At 41.7% G+C, this 21,985-nt stretch overlaps 2 protein-coding genes across 2 annotated transcripts; both read right to left on the bottom strand.

The window, feature by feature from the left end:
- Positions 1-5,835: 5,835 nt before the first annotated feature.
- LOC149115554 (uncharacterized) lies at positions 5,836-7,028 on the bottom strand. The gene is made up of 2 exons (XM_089285038.1): positions 6,651-7,028; positions 5,836-6,542 (listed from the first exon to the last, which is right to left on the bottom strand). The coding sequence occupies exons 1-2, from the start codon at positions 6,767-6,769 to the stop codon at positions 6,188-6,190; spliced, it is 474 nt and encodes a 157-aa protein (XP_089141164.1). The 5' UTR covers positions 6,770-7,028; the 3' UTR covers positions 5,836-6,187.
- A 12,780-nt stretch (positions 7,029-19,808) lies between these two features.
- On the bottom strand, positions 19,809-20,989 carry LOC149115553 (uncharacterized). Its single transcript, XM_089285037.1, has 2 exons — positions 20,319-20,989; positions 19,809-20,086 (listed from the first exon to the last, which is right to left on the bottom strand). Exons 1-2 carry the CDS (start codon positions 20,806-20,808, stop codon positions 19,809-19,811), a joined length of 768 nt encoding a protein of 255 aa, XP_089141163.1. The 5' UTR covers positions 20,809-20,989.
- Positions 20,990-21,985: the final 996 nt, after the last annotated feature.

The raw sequence follows: 21,985 nt of genomic DNA, 5'->3' as shown, positions 1-21,985 counted from the left end.
GCAACACCACATCAAAACGCCATCTTTCGGCGATCTAAATGGCGAGATTTCTTCAACCTTTCAATTCTTTTCTCCCTCATACCAGTCTTGGATAGTTAATTGTCTGATTCACGAAGAAACCATGCTTTGATAAGATGTTTGGATAGGATATTTAGCACAAATTGGCCCGGAGTTGGCGAGCTTTGATCGCTTACAAGCCGAAACTCGATAAAACTCGCGCTCAAGTTTCGATCGAAGGCAATACCTGCCTATTTACTGGAACTGTTGTTGAATTCAACAATGTGAAGGCTTGGAAAATGGCCGAAGTTGGAGATAAACCCGAGCTGCGTACCAGGTAAGCTGTATTTATGATAAAATCTGCTCGAGATAGGTCAATTTCGGTGCAGGTGTGAAAGTTGCAAATGCACGTACATGTGCTGACACTACTGCTGAAACAAACGGCCATAACTTTTGAAATACCTAAAACGTACAGGGGTTTTTGTGTATTTTTGTCGACAAAGGACTATACTGTTCGGCTGTATGGACTGGAGTTCTCAACTAAGTCCCAAAGTTTAGAAATTAGCTTCTAGATGAAGGCTATCGTTCGATGGCGATTAATAGTGTTCAGCAATTTGCTTGATTTTCTCTTGCCACTTAAATAAAGAAAAACATTGTTGGTCTCTTGAAAAACTAGAGCGGTTTATGAGTAAATTGACATAAGATTCAATACTAGATGTTGCGAATCAAGTATTTTTCAGCGCCACGAAAAATGCCAATTTTATGCTTTTGGAGACGTTGCAACGGGCGCTGACCGGATGAAATATTTTTTGGCTCCTAAAGCGACCAGAAAATAATTTTGAATCAAACAAATCCTGTTTTTATTCTAACCTTGATAAAGTCTTCCAGTTAATAGAGTCTCAGGCAAAATTATTTTTGGTGCGAAATTCAGTGGGTGGTTCTTATAGAGACAGCCTCTTAAAATCTGACTGCCAAATATTTAACATAGGCATGCGAGGCGTGCAAGAGCTATTTGTTTTTGTGAAGTGTCGGAGATAGGAGCATTCATGGAGCTGTTTACAGTAATGATTTGGTTAATTTGACTAGTTATTTTGGTTGCGATGTACAGCAAGAAAGAAACTGGGAATTTATGATGTACATGCGATGTTACATCGGTCATGGTAAGATTGCTAAATAGTAAGCCATAAAATGTTTGACTGAACAAACTACAGTAATCTGACACGTCTCCAGATTAATGTAGATACCATCTTATTTTCTAACAGGCAATTTGATTCGTTCTTTTATACAACCCACACTGTGATTGGTGTGACACGTGAACATGCATAACTTCCTCACTCACCGATCACATAGCCCTTCCAACCCCCAAGAGGAATTCAATGCTCAAAAATACTCAAGTTAAATAAGAGACCTTTTCGCATTTTATACGAGTCGTAAGTTTACTCTTTTTACACAACACAACACTACTTCACCGAAAACAGAAAGAAAGAGGAAAAAAACTCTCTGACACGTTGAAAGTCTGATTTAATTAAATTGCACTTTAACTTGGTGCCACGCGGCCTTCAAAGAACATTTGAGCAGTTTTCATACTTTTTACCTTTAAAAATATCGGACTGAAATTAATTTCATCAAATGAAAATATTAAACTGCTACTGAAGAGACGTAACAACCGTCCAGAAACGAAAGTTTCTTTTTTGTTTGATATCCTGGAAAAATAGCCGATAACTTGTCAGCTCCATGTAAAAAACAAAAGTGTTAAGTTACCATTTGTAACTAAAGATAGCAAACATCTCGTGGGAAAGAGTTGTGACGATTCGTCAGCTCTAATTGAATTTACTCCCTTGTGAAAAATAAGAATGTCAAATTACCCTTTGTAACTAAAAAATAAAAAATATCTCGTTATATTTGCATGCAACAAGAACAAAACAATCGTTACCTGCACTTACTATTGTAAACGTTAGAACTCTTTCATATCTAAATAGTCTCGTCTCCTCTAAAACATGTCCTAAGAACTAGAAGCGACTATTCGTGACCTCTAATTGAATTTACTCCTTGTGAAAAACGAAAGTCTCAAGTTACCTTTGTAACTAAAAATGAAAATGTCTCGTTCCATTTGCATACTACTAACTCACGAACTGTTTCAAACCTCAAGGCTCATCTCCTTCATAACTAAAATCCTCAGCCTAACCCACAGAAAATGTCGAAGTAAACCCAATAAAAGAATACTTCCTCCTCTTTTATAGAAGAATAAATATGGCCGTTCTAAACTCTATCGGGATCAAATCTTCTCACATACCATTTACCTTTACAACAAGAAATTTAATTGGCTGTTTATAGTAGATCCGATCTGATTGGTGTGACATACATACATCTCTCACTCACTCACTCACTCACTCATCCATTAACCCGTCCATAACATACCCCACGCGCCGACTAAGAGATTTTTTTTACAAAAAAATAGCTCAACAAGACTTGATAGTACATAACACAGTCTCTGAAGGGCATAAACGTAATAGCTGTCTCCTAAACTGCCCTGATAGAGTCAGACATATTTGTCCGGAGGTCCAATCGATCAGGCGCCTTAACCATTTTCCTTGAACATCTTTGTAATGGAGCTATTTGACTGGGGACAGGCTGCATTGGAGCTTCAGTTGTAGTACACAGGAGCTTAGATCTGTTACACTATGCACATTCGCTTGCACCTTTGTATGTTTTAATCATATGTACTTGCACCTTAATTGCACTATACAACATTGTCACGCACGTATCCAGATAGCATGTATTTATTACTTGCAGCAACTTAATAAATTCAGTTTTGAATGTGTTACCGAACGACAAACATGGTGGCGGCGGTGGGATTTTTTTTAGTAATCTAACGGATCTAGCGCTTTACCGACTCAACTATTCTTCAGTCTACAGCGATATGGCTTCGAACACCCCGTTTCCCGAGTTTAAGACAACAGGAGATGACAAGCACGACCTGGAAACATACATAGAAGATTTGACAGATTACTGCATCATGCAAAATTGGTTCGATCCATCGAAAGAAACTGACGCACTGAAATGGACCAAGCCTGATAAAGCCATGGCATGTCTCCGGGCATCTCTATCTCCGGCAGCGAGAACGGTTTATAAATACAGCTTGGGTTTGGATGAAGCCGACCAAAAGAAGCCTCATTGTGTTGTCGCCGCATTGAGAGAGTATTATGGCGCTAGCGTTGGAGTGTCAGGGGAACGGCAAAAGTTTCTTCGTTTGCTGCAAAACGAAAACGAATCGATTGCTCCCTGGGAGACGCGAGTGCGTAATCAAGCAGCACGGTGTGAATATGAAGACTTCGCTGACGAGCTTATGAGGGACCAATTTATCGCCGGTTTAACGTTTGATACTCTTCGAGTGAAACTTATCGGGAAAGGGCATAAACATAAAAACACCGCCCAAACAAAGGTTACGCTACGAGAAAGTTGTCGAAGTTGCCAAAACGTTCGAAGCGACTGTGTTCGCGAATCAGCTCATGAAAACTGCCAGGAACACACAACAGGAACAAGTGAATTTACGAGCAAATCAGCATTTGCAAATCCGCGGCAAAATCTGAAGCCAGTACAGCAATTGTCACAGTGTTTCTGGTGTGGCGGCAACCATCAACAGCCTCGTCAACAGCACTGCCACAGGGAGCCCTCACATCCGTTTAGAGCATGAATAAAAGATGAACCTACCTTTATCGCGCGTGTTTTGTGTTTTGTGGCGGCCATTTTGAATTTTTAATACGCGCGCGGTATGCTAGTGCGAGGTCTGGAACCGAAATTACGGAAAATCGATCGGAGCCTGCTCGGAGCTCTAAGTAAATGACAAGGGATGAAACTGAAATGATAGCGTTCTAAATTTGCATTAGTTCGAGGAGAAATTTACTTCGTAATTTAACGAAAATTACTCTGTGGGAAGAAGAAGCATTAAACTAAATATATCTACGCTCATTTAGTCCAAACATCTAGAAGGTCTGCGATATTTTGGCGTTGTTTTAAACAACTCGCTTTCGCACTATGTTTCTGCCAGTTGGGGGTCACGGAAGTGAGAAATGCGAAACGTTGATTGACAGAATCGAAGCGGAAGTGATAGTGTCGCTTGTTCTGATTGGTCAGTTCTAATTCCGGAAGTCGGATGATTTTATTCCGGAAATAGAATGCTGCCACAAGGCCAAGGCCAGATATTCCCGATTTATGACGCCACACTGGCGGGAAGAGTTCGAAAGAGTTCTCATTTATTTGGAAGAATTCAGGAATTTCATGACTGTTATGTTAGGAAATTTCTTCCACCTGACAACATGAGGTAAGTATTAATAGTAGGAGAAGATTTTGCCAATGTCAATCAACTCTAAGGTAATTTTGTGATTTGAGACGGCGAGATTCACGTTAATTGGCGACCTTTTCGGTACTGCGATTCAGATCAGCTTAAAAATTATGTTGCTGTTCGTTTGCCTCTAGCGGTTTGACTGACTGTCAAAGGAAAGTGCTGGATGTCGTTTTGGCTGGCCACAATACTTTTATTGCTGGGGCCGCCGGTAGTGGGAAGTCCTTCCTCATGAAGCAAATTTGTGAGCGTACAGAGAAAACGGTTTGCGTAACAAGCACGACTGGACGTGCAGCGAAGGTTTTAAAAAACAAAGCCAAAACAATCCATTCATTTGCGGGAATTGGTGACTGCCACGAACCTAAAGAGGTATGTTGTGTGTTTCATGTTTATCTGGCTGCTTTTGTGTGTGTGTGTGTGTGTGTGTGTGTGTGTGTGTTGGTTTCAGAGAAATAACTGATATGTTTGAATATATGGGTGCACGCTGCTGGTACACGAACGTAACAATGCAATGCAGGAAATTCGTATTATTGTAGAATTTCAACAATTTTTTTATGAAGTATAATCGGTGAAAAGAGCCTGGTAAACTGTCCTGATCAAAAGGCTAGACTGAAATCCTACTGTGTGTTTATGCTGAAAAACAGCGCGTCGCTTTTAATTGTTTGTGTGCGGCTGTTATAGTTGGGGTCACTTTTGCATTTGCTGCAAAATTATTCCTTAATTTCGTTATGTCATTGAAGCACAATATCTAAAGTTAAATTGATCACAAATTATCCGGCTGAATATGGGCTCTGAAAACAGATCATTGAAACAGTTGAAGTTAAGGAGGAATCTTAAGCCGGTCTGTCGGCTTTCCCAATGATCAAACATTTTCATACAATGTGCACGTCATGATGGATGAAACCCGCTAAACCATCAAAGCTTCTTTTTTGCAATACACATTTAGTGTAGAATTTTTAACTCAAACATTTTCATTCAGCTTCTTGCTTTAGTGACTTCAACTGCCGAGGATGACGGATGAAAATGTTGATCGTTTAAAAGTGGCCGGTGGTTCCACGGGGCCTTGAAAAAAGATTAAACATTCACAAATACATTCATTACAAGCGATAAATCGTTCGCTCTTTCACACAAAACCCGTTTTATTCCATTTTTCCTTGGATTAACTAGATTGGGCCGACTTTTCCGTGCAATTTTCTTGTACTGGAGTAAATCCGAATCATTTTTTTTTTCACTGTACCGCGCGCCAAATCATCTGACATGAAATGGCTCTTTATTCCACTCTACTCTTAGTCCGATTTCTATTTAAATGCTTGTGAAGCCATAAAACGTAGCCAGTCCAAATTACGATATGTCGATTTAAATCTGTTAGGTGATTCACGAGTGCTATAAACATGTACATGTAGATCTCAAACACAACCCTCTTTTTACGCTGAATACTAAGCCGTGACCTGAGGTCAAGGTCACCGCGGCCGTAGAACATACAAGGTCAACTAATATTTATGACCAGGAGTCCAAATTGTTTTAATTTTAATTTTTGTAAATCAAAACAACTTTGCCATTAAAAACCACGATATGCCGATTGAGAAGTGCTAAGCTACCTGTGGATCTCACATCTCTCTTTGTTAACACTGGGCATGGAATACAAAGCGCTCTGGAGGAAAAGCCACGAGTTCGCGACATCATGCCTTGGTCACATTTAATGTTCGAGGCAAACCACAGCGTCTTAGTAGATCTTCACCGGAAAAGGCACTGCTTTTTTCAAAATACTTTTAGTTCACCATGTTCAGAAGTAGAGAGAGCTCCTAGATGTCGGTTCCACGGAAATTCGTTTACGTGACAATTCCTGCGTTACAGTGTTGTCATCGGCTCTCGCTGCCGAAAATAGACTGTAAGCAGTCTCTGTTGTTTTCCTAGAGTGACACCATGAATAGTAGAAGACGCGACATCGCAGACAAGGGGATAATTATTCTTCTTTAGCCCAAGATAGACACGAGTAGCTGGCTTCCCTCGTTCAGTTCTTCGTTTGGTTTTCGTGACATTTGGGAAGATCTTTCTAATTACACGACCAAATGCACTCGCATCTACTGGCTTCAAATCCGGGCAGTTTTCTTTCGCCTGCCAACCATTCGCCAAATATCTTTCGTACAACTCCGCACAGGGCACATAATTTCTTTCATTCGCCTCACTGTAGTTTTCAACCAGCCTAGTTTAAGTCGAGAAAAAATTTTTTCACTACCTGACTGACGCGTACACCATCGATCTTCATTAAAATTCGAGTAGCGAACTAAGCCTCTTGAACTGTTGTACTCACCATTCCGTTATTTTAAGTTTGTTTCTCGACTCAATGTTGATTCCTTCACATTCCACAGCGCTGGCTGAATTATTTTTCAAAACATTTGCAACATTAAGAGGAGGCCATTGGTCCGCCATATTGCAACACTTTGAACGCACGTCACGAAACCCGCATTTTGACTTCCGGTCTCTCTTTCACATCCTATTTCCGTTCCCCCCAACTGGCAGAGACATACGACGAAAGCTAGTCAGAAGTTTCATCCCTTGTCACTTTATTATCCTCGGTGAGCGATCGGCTACCCCCGAGAATTTGCGAATTTTCCCGCCCGTCCCAGACTTCCGTAATTTCGGCTCCAGACCTCGCACTAGCACACCGCGCGCGTATTAAAAATTCAAAATGGCTGCCACAAAACACAAAACACGCGCGATAAAGGTAGGTTCATCTTTTATTCATGTTCTAAACGGATGTGAGGGCTCCCTGTGCACTGCCCAGCATTTGGCAAAAGATGTGGAAAGTGTGGGATCTCTGATCATTTCGCGCGCGTCTGTAGAGGTGGAGCAAGGCGACAAGGACGACAGCAGCAATCAAATTTTGTCGATGAAGACAACGGTGAAGAAGCATTTGTGGTGGATTGCGAGACACCCTCACAACCTGCAAGGAAATTCTTTGCCCATTTACATCTCATACATGGAGAAAAAACAAAAGTAGTGAAAGCACAAATCGACTCGGCATCCACGTGTAACACCATACCCATCAGTCTACTAAGCGAGGTGTTTCCTGACGTAAAGATTTCGCGGACCAGAAGCAGGATTAACACGTATGGAAGCGAAACTATGCGCCCTGAAGGCCAAGTGACTTTGTGTTGTGACAGAAGGGGCAAGATTCACACCATAGATTTTCTTGTGGTCAACGTGCCTAATGAGAAACCACCACTTTTCAGCGGAAGAGATGCACAAGCCCTGGGTTATTTCAAGATGTATGCTGATGAAGCAAACGCAGTTGAAGAAGAAATTCCGCGCAATATGCAGTCACCTCCACCACTAGGAAAACTGACAAAGGAAGACGTGCTTCACCACTACTCAAACGTATTTAAGCCAGGCCGCGGAAATCCTCTTGGAACCCCCTTGCACATCGAACTTGATCCTAATGTTACTCCAGTACACGCCTCAACGCGTCGAGTTCCCGTGGCAAAGTTGGACAGAGTAAATGACGAGTTAAAGAGACTATGCGATGAAGGCATCATAAGGCCGGTCACACAGCCTACAGACTGGCTCTCAAACATCCTGGTAAAAGAGAAACCGAACGGCAAACTTCGAATATGCATTGATCCAAGTCAAACCATTAACAAGGCCATCAGAAGACCCAAGTACACAATACCGACGATTGAAGAGAAGCTTCCACAACTGACTAAGGCCAAAGTGTTCACAATTGTTGATGTATCTGAAGCTTTTCACACCATCGTGATGGATAAAGAGTCTTCTTTACTAACAACGTTCCAGGGACCAAATGGTCGCTACTGCTACACTCGCATGCCATTTGGGATCGCCTCGGGACCGGAGGAGTATCAACGGCGCCAACATGAATTCTTAGACGGCTTACACGGGGTAATAAACATTGCCGACGACATCTGTGTTTTTGGATGCGGAGATTCAAAAGAGGAAGCTGACATCGATCACGATAAAAATCTTACAAGCCTGTTAGAAAAGTGCAGCAACCATGACCTGCGACTTTCGGTGAAGAAATTACAGTTTAAATCTCCCTCTGTCACCTTCATGGGGCACAAGCTTACCGACAGAGGCGTAGAACCCGATCCAGCTAAAGTAGCCGCAATTACAGAGATGCCAGCGCCCACTGACAAATCTGGGGTACAGCGATTTCTTGGCATGTGCCAATACTTAAGCAAGTTCTGCCATAACTTGTCAGAAACAGTTCTTCCATTGAGGGACTTGACTAAGGGGGACTCTGCATTCCTGTGGTCAAGCAATCATGAAAATGCATTTAACTCGGCAAAGAACCTCATCGCTTCAGCAACTACATTACGCTACTACGACGCAACCCTTCCCGTGACGCTACAAGTGGATGCATCTGAAGATGCCATCGGTGGCGTATTGCTACAAAATGATCAACCTGTTTGCTTTACATCACATACCCTCAACAGCACAGAGAAGAACTACGCCCAAATTGAGAAAGAGTGCCTTGCAATCGTCTCTTGCATGGATAAGTGGCACCAGTACCTATACGGAAAGCACGACATAACGGTGCATACAGATCACCAGCCGCTTGAGACAATATTCAAGAAGCCTCTCAACAAAGCTCCTCGCAGACTGCAAAGAATGATGCTGAAGTTGCAAAGATATCAGTTCACTGTCCGATACAAGAAAGGAAAGGAACTCTACGTTGCGGACACCTTGTCTCGTGCAGCCGTCACTGGTCAGCCCTCCTCCACTGCCAAGCAAGAATGCGAAGTGTTCCGTTTGGAAATAGCTGAGATGGATCTTGAACCAAACCGAGTTACACCCGACACACTCAAACGAATAAGACGAGAAACCGCCAAAGACCCAGTTCTAGCAGCCCTACACACGGTGGCATTGAATGGGTGGCCTTCAGAAAGAAAGGAAACCCCAGAGCACCTGAGACTGTACTGGAATTTCAGAGATGAAATTTCAGTTTATGATGGTGTCCTCTACAGGTCCCATCAAGTTATTGTTCCAGCCACTCTACGAGACGAGATGTTACAGAAAATACACAAAGCACACCAGGGAGCTGACAGCAGTATAAGACGGGCACGCGAGTCCCTGTTCTGGCCAGGAATGCAAGCAGCAATCAGAGAGAAATGTTTATCATGTGGACTTTGTGCCCAATACCTAACTGAGCGACCGCAAGAACCAATGAAATCCCATGAGATACCCACTAGACCGTGGTCCAAAATAAGTGCCGACCTTTTTCAGCTGGATGGAAGCAACTACCTCGTTATGGTCGACCATTACAGCGACTTCTTTGAACTAGACCCCCTCAGCGGGAACACATCAGCTAACACAGTTATTCGAGCCATGAAAAGACAATTTGCTTGACATGAAATTCAAGACGAGTGCATAACCGATAACGGCCCACAGTTTGAAAGCCATGAATATTCACGTTTTGCTCGAGAATACGGTTTCATCATACGCAAATCATCACCATACCGCAGTCGAGGGAACGGAAAGGCGGAGTCCGCAGTCAAAATTGCAAAGAACATTCTGAAAAAGTCTCGCCATGAGGACCCCTATCTGGCCCTCCTAGCATACCAAAACACACCCCAGCAGGGATACAATTACTCGCCAGCACAACGCCTAATGTCTAGAAGACTGCAGGACATCATTCCCACAGCTCCGCGTCAACTTGTTCCACAGACAGTGTCCCCAAGTTTAGTACAAGAAAAAATTGCGGAAAGAAGACGGAGATCTATGGCTCAGTACGACAAGCGGGTGTCGGCGCCGCTAACCGAGTTCTCAAAAGGAGAAAAAGTGTATGTGAAGCCTAGGCCTACGAACAAACACCAACCCTGGATCTATGGGGAGGTAATTGGAAGACCCGCACCAAGGTCCTACCTCGTGAGCACAGCAATGGGACCAGTCCGGCGAAACCACGCACAAATCACGGAGGCAAAGGCAGAACCTGCAGTGGGCAACTATGATGAAAAACTGGACCGATTGGAAACTGCATCCCTACCATCTGAAAGTGGACAAACAGAGGAAACGGATCAGCCGTTGGACCAAGAGCCTACACCGCCACCTCGCCGTTCAACAAGAGAACGTAGACTTCCCTCACGATTCAACGACTTCCTTATGGAATGAACACTTTAATGACTTTCTTGCGGAGATGTAAAGACTTTGTTTACATGAACACTTTAGTTTAATGACTTTCTTGCGGAGATGCAAGGACTTTGTTTACTCATGAACAGTTCAGAGAAATTATGTTTAGGTCCACTATACAATGGACATTCTATTATTGATTTTATCTTCCAAAAGGGGAAAGGTGTTACACTATGCACATTCGCTTGCACCTTTGTATGTTTTAATCATATGCACTTGCACCTTAATTGCACTATACAACATTGTCACGCACGTGTCCAGATAGCATGTATTTATTACTTGCAGCAACTTAATAAATTCAGTTTTGAATGTGTTACCGAACGACAAACAGATGAACCAGTCATTTCCTCTGTGTCCTGAACAGCATGGTTGCTCACAGTACTGGTGAAAGTGGCTTGGCTGTCTACCTTTGAAGGGGACTGCAACTGAGCTTTGACAAGAGCAGATCTGTTACGTCATAGTGTGCCCTTCTCTGTTTTGATGACAAAGGAGGGAGGATGCTGAGTGCGCTTTTGTATCTTCCCTAGGTGATCCTGGTCTCTGATCCATACTGAGTCACCATTTGTCAAGTCGGAGTTCCTTTGCTTGATGTCGTTGGTTAAAGCTTTGCCTTTGGTTGAACCTGTAGATTTCGTCTTGCTTCATGACTTCTTCACGCTCTCTCTTCAAGTGTCTGGGTGCCAATGTCGTTGCAAGGACAGGGAGCTGAGCCCGGAGTCTTCTTCCCATGAGTAGCTCACTTTATGAGAGACCAGTTTGCACGGGAGTAGATCTGTAGGTGAGGAGTGCAAGGTAAGGGTCATCATTCTTCTTCAAGAGTCCCTTTACAGCCCTTACAGCCATTTCTACCTCTCCATTGGCTCGAGGATATCTGGGAGAGCTAGTTGTGTGGACAAACCATAGTTGGCAGCAAACTCTTGGAAGGATACTGCACTAAAACAGGGTCCATTGTCTGAAATCACTATATCTGGTATACCATGGGTTGCGAGTAGCTCCTTGGCAGCTTTGATCACACTCTTTGCAGTTTGTGTTGTGAGAAGTTTGATTTCGACCCATCTGGATTAGTAGTCAACAGTGATAAGGTATTTTCCTCCTCCATACTCAAACAAATCCATGCTAATCCTCTCCCAAGGGCGACTGGGAAAAGATGACGGCATCAAGGGCTCCTTGGGTTCTGGTAGCTCTTTTGCACATGTGAAGCATGCTATGACCATGTCTTCAATGGCTACAGATAGCCCAGGCCACCAAACTGACATTCGGGCTCTAGCGCGGCATTTGCTAATGTCAAGGTGACCACGATGGATGCAGTCTAGTATGTCCAATCTCAGAGCTTGTGGGATTACGATGTGTTCATCATAAAGGAGAGGATCGTCAACGACTGTCAGGTGAGCTCTGCTCTTCCAATATGGCTTGAGTAGGGGTTGATGGGGGCGTGTATACTGGCCAACCCGCTTGGCAATACCCTCTGACTGAGTAGTGGCAGGAAGTTGGTCCATTGTGGAGCTAGCAAAGGCTTCAACCTCTTCAATGAACTGTATGTCCGACGTATTTGGGGAGCTAACTGGAGCACGCGAAAGTGCAGCAGCTGAAATTTGACATTTACCAGGAACATGCAAGACTTCGGGGTTGTATTGCATCATTCGAAGGCGGAAGCGCAGTATTCGAGGGGCCATCTTGGACAAGTCGGTTGTTGTGAGGAGTGGAACAAGTGGCTTGTGATCTGTTTCCAGGGTAAACCTGAGTCCAAGGACGTACTCCTCAAGGCATTCGCATGCCCAGGTTGAGGCGAGCGCATCCTTCTTGATGACTGCATAGTTCCTTTCAGCATCACTAACGGATCTGGAGATGTAACAGATAGGACGGCGCTGTCCGTTGTCTTGTGTTTGAAGAAGAACTGCTCCCAGCCCTGTTGATGACGCATCCGCGGTAATGACTGTTTGACGGTTGGGGTTGTAATGTGCAAGGATTTCAGGTGATGCAAGCTTCTCTTTGACTCGCTGGAATGCTGTCTGCTGCGCCTCATCCCAGTACCAAGCACTATCCTTGCGAAGGAGTTGCCGTAAGGGTGCATTGATGTCTGCTCAGCCAGGGACAAACTTTCCCAGTTGGTTACCCATGCCCATGAACCTCTGTAGTTCTGTTACAGTTGTGGGGGTTGGAAAATGGCCAGTAGCACGTGTCTTCTCTGGGTCAGCATGAACACCCTGGGCATCGACAATGTATCCTAGCAACTTGAGTCTTCCTTGCGAAAACTCACAGCTCTGAATGTTCAATGTCAGTCCAGCTCTTTGAAGGCGAAACAAAACTGCTCGGACACGTGCATCATGTTCCATATGGTTTCTTTCATGGATAAGGATATCATCCATCCGGCATATGACTCCATCAAGGCCCTCCAAGATGTCTGACATGGTCCGCTGAAATACTTCAGGTACGGAACTAATTCCAAAGGGCAAGCGGTAAAAGCGGCCAAAGGGGGTGACAATGGTGGTCAACAATTTGGAGTCCTCATTCAAAGGAATTTGCCAGAAACCGCTGTTGGCATCTAATTTCGTAAATACTCTGCTTTCACCTAGCATGGCAAGGCTTTCATCAATAGAACCCATGGGATGAGTTTCGCGCTGCACCGCTTTGTTCAGTGGTGTCAGGTCTATACAGATCCCTACACGCCCATTAGGTTTTGGGACAGGGGCAATGCCAGAGCACCAGTCTGTGGGAACAGTAATGGGAGAAATGACGGCTTGTCAAAGCATAGAATCAATTTCGTTCTTCACTTTAGGCAACAATGGGTGAGGTATTTTCGTTGGGGTGTAGAGGCAAACTGGCTTTACAGCCGGGTTGAGCTTGATCTGATACTTGGTTTCCAGTTTCCCCAAACCACTGAAAAGCTGAGGAAATTCTCCAATGAAATTCACTGGCTGAGCTAGTGTTCATCTCTCCAATTTGGGCAATTAACCCCAGGTCAACACAAGCTTTCTTGCTGAGGAGGGAGTAGAACTGATCTTTCAAAACAAAGATAGTTTCAGAAATCTGACGCTATTTATATGTCAAAGTGGCTCGAAAGGTGCCGACAACTGATAGAATGGTGCCTCCTGGACCTCTTAAAATCTGCTGCGATTTCGTTAGCTGGTGGTCTTTGAGCCAAGGTTCCTTATCACTGACAATGGAAACTGCTGCTCCAGTATCCAACTTAAAGTGCGTTTCATGACCATCCACCTTTACAATGGCGGTACAGAAGTCTGCTTCGCTGCTGTAGACTTCACCAAGGATAGGAACTTCGACCTCTTCAAGATCTGCTACTTCTTTGATGGACGTGCGCTTCACCGCCGGTTTTTTGGAGAGACAAACAGCTCGAAAATGACCCCTTTTGTGACAGCTGTTACAAGTTACATCCTTCGCAGGGCATGACTGCCGTTTGTGTTGCTGTCCACCACACCACATGCATTTACGTTCGCGCTTTGACCGTGCTCCGGTTTCGGGTTTCATGGCTGATTTCGAATCTCTTTTGTGATTTTCCACTAAATCCACACGTGTAGAGTCGGTAGCCGTTTCAGAGATAGCGCTTCCTCAGATGAGATCCTTCTGTTGCTTTTGTGCTTCCGCCTGACAACTCATTTGCACTGCCATTTAAAGGGTTAAATCTGCTTTGGCTTGAAGTTGATCTGACAACGAGTCGTCAACAACGCCTACGACAATTCGATCTCGGATAAGCCCATCTTTTAGCAAACCGTACTTGCAGTCCTCTGCAAGCCTGTATAAATCTTGAATGAATGTGTCCAATGACTCGCCAGCCAACTGGTGCCTCTTGTTAAAGAGGGTTCGTTGCACAATTAAATTGCGGCGGACATCGAAATAGCCGTTGAGGGCGGTGCGAACTTCATCATGCGTAGCTTTGGTTTCATCGAGGCGGAGAGTGGCTAGAATGTCGTCTGCACAGTCTCCCATAGCATACAGTAAAGTACTCACTTTTTCGTACTCGGGTTTAATTTTGAGGTCAGAAGCTATCCTATAGCGTTCAAAACGTCGGCTCCACCGAATCCAACACTCTGCCTGGTTTGGTTCGTTTGCTCCATCAAATCGAGCGGGGAGTGGAAGTTGACTCGTTTGTTGTGGAAGAGTTTGATTTTGTTCCGGTCCCAAGGGCAAACCTTGTTGTTGTAGTGGTTCTCAGTCCGACATTTTAAGGGTCAAAGACCGATGCCACCATGTAGAATCCGTAGAATGAACTCACGACAACTCAACACAACACATGTTTAATCAAAATGGCGACCCGTGAAAGCAGAAGGTCCCAGCATGCATTGCAAGCAAAGAACATGCACAACAAAGACATATATGGGCATAACCATACAGGTCGGATTGCCCGGGGCAAGTACATTTTGCTCTTGGGCAAGTGAAAATGCAAGTTTGGTGGTCTGGTAGGCGAGTGAAATTAGCTTCAGTAGTCTTTTTAGTGATACTTTCCAATCAAAAACAATGTCAAAACTTAAGACTGCAAGATGAGCAAAACTCCTTAACAGTGAGATGAAAGCATGGATTAATTTGTATATGTAATGGCATGGCCCTGAGGGTAATTAAGGATTAATTTCACTTGTATGTTCAAAGTTTTCACAAAATTGCCCAAGTCGCGAAGCGACAAGGGCAATTTGGAAGTGAAATTAATCCTTAAATGCCTGAGGGTACTTGCGATTATTTGTTTAATATGTAGATTTAGGCCAGTCTGAAAGCGGAGCTCCTCGGTTATTTTTCGGAATGTTGTTACTAATGAAAATAATCTAACATGTATGTGAGGTAAATTGCGAATGATTTAATAGTTTCAGCCGGAACTAGGATTACATCAGTAGATCGAGGTGTAGGATGGTGTGATTATGAAATATAGAGCCATGATTTCAAGGATTTCTGGGAAGCCACCAAAAATCTTGATCACATAACAGAACTGTCGTCTGTGCTTTTTGGTGGCATTTCTTGTTCTTTCGTACCTTATTCAGAAAGACAAGGCATTGTTATTAATCATTATATTCTTCCTTAGTTAACATGGGGACTCCCACACAAAAGAAGTTTACACATTTTCTTGTTGTGGGGTGTCACGAGTATCGTTATAGAGCAGGGTTGTTTCCGGACAGAACTCAGGATCGCCGGTAACAGCAACAAACTAATTTATTTCCGTAAGGTAACTTCGCGAATTTACAGCACTAAGCTTCTTCAAATTTGAATCAATCTCTTTTACAGAAGAACCTCTCGCTCTAATATACACGAGGCTTTTAAGTTCCAGAAACTTCTATTAGGAGCTAAATTTAGTAGTTTGACACAGTTTCTAATCTGAGTAATTACATAAGGATCAGAATGTTCTGGAATGTTCTTATACAAATTGGTCACGGCTGAATGACTTCCGGTTCTAGATTGTTCTAGAACTAGACTTATACCCCATTCACACCAACTAAACCAGGTTTAATTACACGAAGTTTCATAAAACTCGGTTTTACAAAACATGTTTAATTGAAGAACTGTTCACACCAAAGACGCGTTTACGTTCTGCGTAGCCTCATTTTGATGTTAAATGTTGCCAATTAAAATTGCAAACAAAATGGCGGTCAATGGGTTTGATCGCAGTGTTCTCTCTTCGTTATGGCAGTCACGGCTAAAGGAAACCCGCAAAATTACTCAAAACCAAGAACGGATTGCACAGAGACGACTTCGTCATTATCTTCGTCGCAGACGTCTCGTTTCCTCCTTGTTTTTTTTCTGTTTCTCACTCGATATGTTTTCACGCACTTACCTGTTCGTCGTGTCTGGACCAAACCAAGGTCGAAGTTGTTTTGGGAAGAGACGTGCCAGGGTTGGAATGAACGAGACTGGGTGGAGAACTTCCGAATGTCCAAAGAAGCATTCAATCGTCTGTGTGTGGAACTTTCCCCACATATTTTGAAAAGGGACACAAACTTTAGAAAAGCCATTGCAGTGCGTCATCGAGTGGCGATAACATTATATTGGCTTGCGGACACTGCATAGTATAGAACGATCGCAAACCTATTTGGTGTTGGGAAATCCACTGTTTGTGGTATTGTAAAGCAGCTATGTGAGGTGATTGTGAGAATTCTTCTCCCCAGATATATTTACGTTCACCGAAGTCGACAGGAGGTACAAGAAAAGATCGATGGCTTTGAAAGTCGCGCGGGGTTTCCGCAGGTAGTTGGCGCAGTCGATGGTTGCCATGTCCCCATAATTGGTCCTGAGCAAAGTCCGGATGACTACATTAATCGGAAAGGATTCCATTCGTTAATCCTTCAAGGCCTAGTGGATTTTGATTATCGTTTTCTAGATATTTGTGTTGGATGGCCGGGTAAAGTGCACGATGCACGCGTTTTTAAAAACTCTCCACTGTTTGCTCTGTGTTGCGCTCGAACTTTCCTCCCGCCCGATATGTCGGTGATGATATCTGGTGTACGAGTTCCTCCTCTGATATAAGGTAACTCAGCTTACGCCCTCAGCGAATGGCTGATGAAACCATACACAGATCGTGGAAATCTGACCCCGGATGAAAGCACTTTCAATATCAAACAAAGCACACGACGAGAGTGGTGGTTGAAAATGCCTTTGGTCGATTGAAGGGGAAGTTCAGGAGTATCAGTAAGAGACTAGACTTAAATGTTGAAAACTCCTGCAATGTAATTGCCGCTTGCTGTGTTTTACACAATTACTGTGAGAACCTGCATGAGTTCTTCGATGACCAGTGGCTCAATGGTGTCAATATTCATGTTGGAGTTTTCCCAGGTGATCCAGACCAAAGGCAGAACATTAATGTCATAGCAATAAGAGATGCTATTAAGAGCTTTTTTTAATACAAGCTGAAAAACTTTATGAAAAATTTCACGCCTATTTTGTGCCAGGTATAATGCACCCCTCAAAAGCAAATAATCTATCACAAAGCTTACATCTCAAACACACACACAAGTGATGTACATGCTTACTTTTCCCCTTATGTATATAGTGTAAATAGTTATGTAAATATTGTAAGTAAAGATTTTTGTCTGGGCAATCCTCCACCAGGGTCATGTACTGTCCCATTTGTAATTAGGTTTGTTTCATAAAAATCAGGTGTCTGTTCCCAAAATTTGGTACCTTAAAAATATCAACACACATTATACACCTTCAAGGATGTCACAATGCACATATAACAATAACAAGATTTAGACTTTTTTGGAATGCATCAGCCAGATGGGCTGCTAAGTTCAAACAGGAACTGTAACTTTTTTAAGTCTGTACGTTATAAATAATCTCAGAAATACCTTTGAAACCAATGTATAATTATTTGCTTAAGAAGCAGCAGAAAATGAAATTTATACACCCTTTATTGTCACTGATTGTAAAGCTGAAAGCCATTTGATAAATATTAAAATACCTTGTACTTTTCAAGGTGAAATTTGTTTCACTTCTTGTAATCTATTACTGTTATACCATAGGTGACAAATTACTCCTTAATTTTGATGCAAAATATCTATAAAATATCTTCCTCTAAGATTACACTCTTGATCATATAAACAAGTGGAAATCACTATGATTGTAATTTGTCATCCCTGATATTAGAAGGTAATCAAATGGTTAATCCACATGAATTTAGGAAATAATTTCACCTGAACTAATAAAATGCCTGTAGATTTAGTTAATTTTACTTGTTATTATTTGATTACATATGTCAATTTGGCCATACCTACCACGTGTTCCCATAGGATAAATTTAAGCACTAGTTGTTTTCCTAGTTATTTTGTTAGTAAATTTAAGTGCTAGTTATTCTCCTATCTGAGCATTAGCTGTAGAAAGATACAAGCGTACTGAAGGAAAGAGAAAGAAAATATCAGAACTTTTTAACTTAGGGGTTCAGTTTGGATTACCAAGAGGATCTAATCACTTACCAACATCATTGGCTTCCACTGGCATTAATGTCATTACTTTCATTCAACTTGTTCACCTGATCACTGACAAGTGAAAACTAAGAAAGTTCATATGCCAAAGAAGTTTGTTTAGACCTCTTAAAATAAACCCCAAAGTTCACTATTATACATGTAGTGGTATCACTGAGGCTACGAAAGTATTCACACATTGTTCGTACCTGTTTTCAGAAACCAATTTGCAGGACTTTTCCAGGACTCAGATTGATTTTTCCAGAACTCCAAAATTCACATTAACCCAAGATCTCAACACTGCAGACAACTATTTTCTGTTTTGCATTTTTACTTGTTGAGTTTAATAAATTATCAGACTTTTCCAGGATCAGTAGTCTTTTTCCAAGACTTTCCAGTCCTGAAAAATGCCACAGAATTCCAGGACTTTGAGCTAAATATTAAATTATTTTCCCATGAGATCCTTGTTCCTTTGCAGGGTTTGAATTTTACACTAGCAAAGTGAGAGTGGTTTTGAAGTTTGCAAGGCAAAAATCTATCCAGTAGCACGTATTAAGTTCTACATAACAATTATTAATTATCAGAGAAAAAAACAACAAGGAGTCTTGGTTAATCTAGAAAGAGACAATACCAATAACCACTGTTGAGTTTAGGGTACTGTATGTGCACAAGAAATTTATACTTACTGCTACAGCATACATGTATTGTTAAATATGATTTTCACCCCAGCTTGAAGCAAAACAGAAATGTAAGTTCCATTCCATAATCATTTTGCATATATTTATTTCACTGTGTTTCCTCAATTTTCCCTTGCATGTTTGATTTCATTATGCCTCATATTCTCAAGCCCAGACACAAGGTAAACATGTCAGATTGTGACCATGTCAGCTATTAATTGAACTTCACGTGACCTCAGAACAATTATAGCTTTATAAAACATTTCTCAAGCAATTTAAAAACAAAAAGAGAAATCATTGCTTGATAACAAACTTTTATTTATTCGGCTGTCAATTCTTTAATACACACTGGAATAATTTATTTATAAAAAAGGACCTCAAATTATGTGTCATCAAATCAATTTACTTCGAATTTCCTGATAGCAAAAATATGCTAACATCTCTGAAGAAAATAAATTCATAAAGTTAAAAACTACAAAATACTCATTATAGATAAATTCATCAAAATTGGTCAACAAATGATTTAGGAAATAGACAAGAAAAAACAAGTAAAAATGTACAGCATAAAAGCTTACATAAGAAATTTAACCGGCTAACCATCAGAATTAGTACACGTTGCCTGATGATGATCTGATCAAGTTGATATGAAGTTCGACTCTTTAGGCTTTAACACAAATGACGCCGAAAAAATAACTGATAACGGATAGAAGATCTAGCTGAAAGTGACGCAGGCACGAGTACAAAAACGTATTGAATCTACTTTTGAAGTACATGCGCCAGTTTTAACAGAAACTCCTGGTCTTCTTTCCTTCTCTTCTCCTCCCTTTCTTCATCTCTTCTTTCACGTGCCTCCTCTGCCTCCATAAATCTCCTATCAGCTGCTTGCTGATAGGACACAAACGCCTCTAAAGCTTTGTCGACTTTGGCAAATGCGTCAGTTGTTGACAACTTTCGTTTTTTTGTGCCACTTTTACAAACAGGTACTGGCTTCTCATCCTCCGTTGTTGTTGTTTCTGAAAAGGAACACAACAAATCTTACGCTTAAATGTGGAGATCCAAGTCGGAAATTAATAATGTTAGCAGCTGCTTTATGTTTTACTTATCTCTAGCAACACATGATTCCATCTGTCTTGGAAGTATATTTGCAAAAATAAACCCATCAACTTTATCGACAGTGCAAGGCACCCATGTTCCGTTACGTGTGACAATTGTCTAGCCCTCCAATAGGCGATAGTTTTTTTTTGTAAGCTCACCTGTACATGTCACACAAGCATCTTTTTTTGTTTCCGGGCATTTGCTGGCTTTGTTGTTGTTGTCGCTGCTGCTGCTGCTGCGCAACGTTTTCAACATTTCCTTTGCTTTCTTCTTCACAGACCTGTGTACCATCCCCCATGACAATTTGGGAAGAAGTAACGACACTCTTTGGCTTCGTGCAGGGCTTTTCTGACAAGAATTCATCGACTTCATCGAAGAACGCCGGCTTCTTCTTCGGAGTTCCGTTTCCTGTCTTCCTGCATTCATCTTTGTAGGAACGATACGCGCTTACCAAAGTGTGTATTCTTGTTTTAAAGGCGTCTTCGTCCCTGTCCTCGTAGCCCGCCGCCCGTAGAAATGCGTTGGTTTCTTGCCATATAGGCTTCTTTCTGGTACAGGACAATAGTTTTGTTTGTATATTTTCGTGCCCCCACCTCTGAAGTAACAACATGGTCTCTCTGTTCTCCCAGACTCTTCCGCGAGGTTTTTTAACGGCCGCCATTTTGGATGTGTTTAATAAAACACAAAAGTTAAACTACCTCGTCAAGGTAGTTTTATAAAACACGGTTCTAGACATGTTTTGTTAAACGCGCCCGCGATGTGAACGGGCAGTTTAGTAAAACAAGTTTATTAAAACACGATTTAAACATGTTTAAGCTTTGGTGTGAACGGGGTATTAGACAATTTTTTGTAACATGGGGATTGATTGAAATGCAGTGGTTACAATATACTTAGTCCCTAAATCTCTACCAAATGAAATCTCGCAAAAATACCAAAACAGTATACATATGTGAAAAGTTGGAAAGTTTTGTTTTCTAACTTGTCCCCAAAGATACATTTAGCCATCTTCACTATTGTATGGAGTCTCCTCCTGCTGGAAGGGTTTGCAATGAGCAAAATCCCTCACGCATGAATAGTAATTATGACTTTTTTTTTGCTGATCATGAATACTTGCATAGGCTTCTAATAATGATTTTATTATTCAATTTCAATGTGATTTGTTCTTTTTCTCGACTGAGACTGTGGACTACAGGAGCTGTTATTGGGTTCCATTAATAAATTTTGCTATGATTAAATTATACCAAGAATTGTAAGTAAGCTAAGAGTAAGTTATATTATGTACATGTATTTTGTCTGCACTACACAACCAAATGCACTCAAAGGTTATCAGGCATAGGTACATTTGTAAGAAGAGCCCAGCATATCCAAGATATGTTTTGATTGACACATCAATTAAGATAATTTACAGCAAAATGGATAAACGATACATCAATATCCTACATGCACCAAAGCCAGACATGGGGTTATAAGGTAATCATTTAAACAACAGATTGAAATAATTTATAAATTAGAGAACACTATTTGTACAACAGTATGGAACAAATTAACCTTATTGGACATTGTAAATGGCAAGGCTGTCTGTAGAATGTCACAAATTTCTCAACCCTTTCTTTCTACAAAAATGCTAATCCTGCAACTTTGCTTAAGACTCAGTTCTCCATTTCTTGTTGACAAAATATCAATTCATGCCATGTCCGATGCAGATTATCACAAAATTGATTTAAAATCTCAATAAATACCATTTTAAAGCCAAAAAGCCAATTATTTAAATAAACCATGAGTAAATTATCTCTAACAAAAACTGATTAATTTAACAGGCACTTAAAATAATTAGTTAA

Source organism: Orbicella faveolata, unplaced genomic scaffold (assembly GCF_042242905.1).
Source record: "Orbicella faveolata isolate gen_17 unplaced genomic scaffold, um_ofav_v1 contig_13, whole genome shotgun sequence".
NCBI classification, from domain to species: domain Eukaryota; kingdom Metazoa; phylum Cnidaria; class Anthozoa; order Scleractinia; family Merulinidae; genus Orbicella; species Orbicella faveolata.
This window is presented reverse-complemented; position numbering and strand designations above follow the sequence as displayed.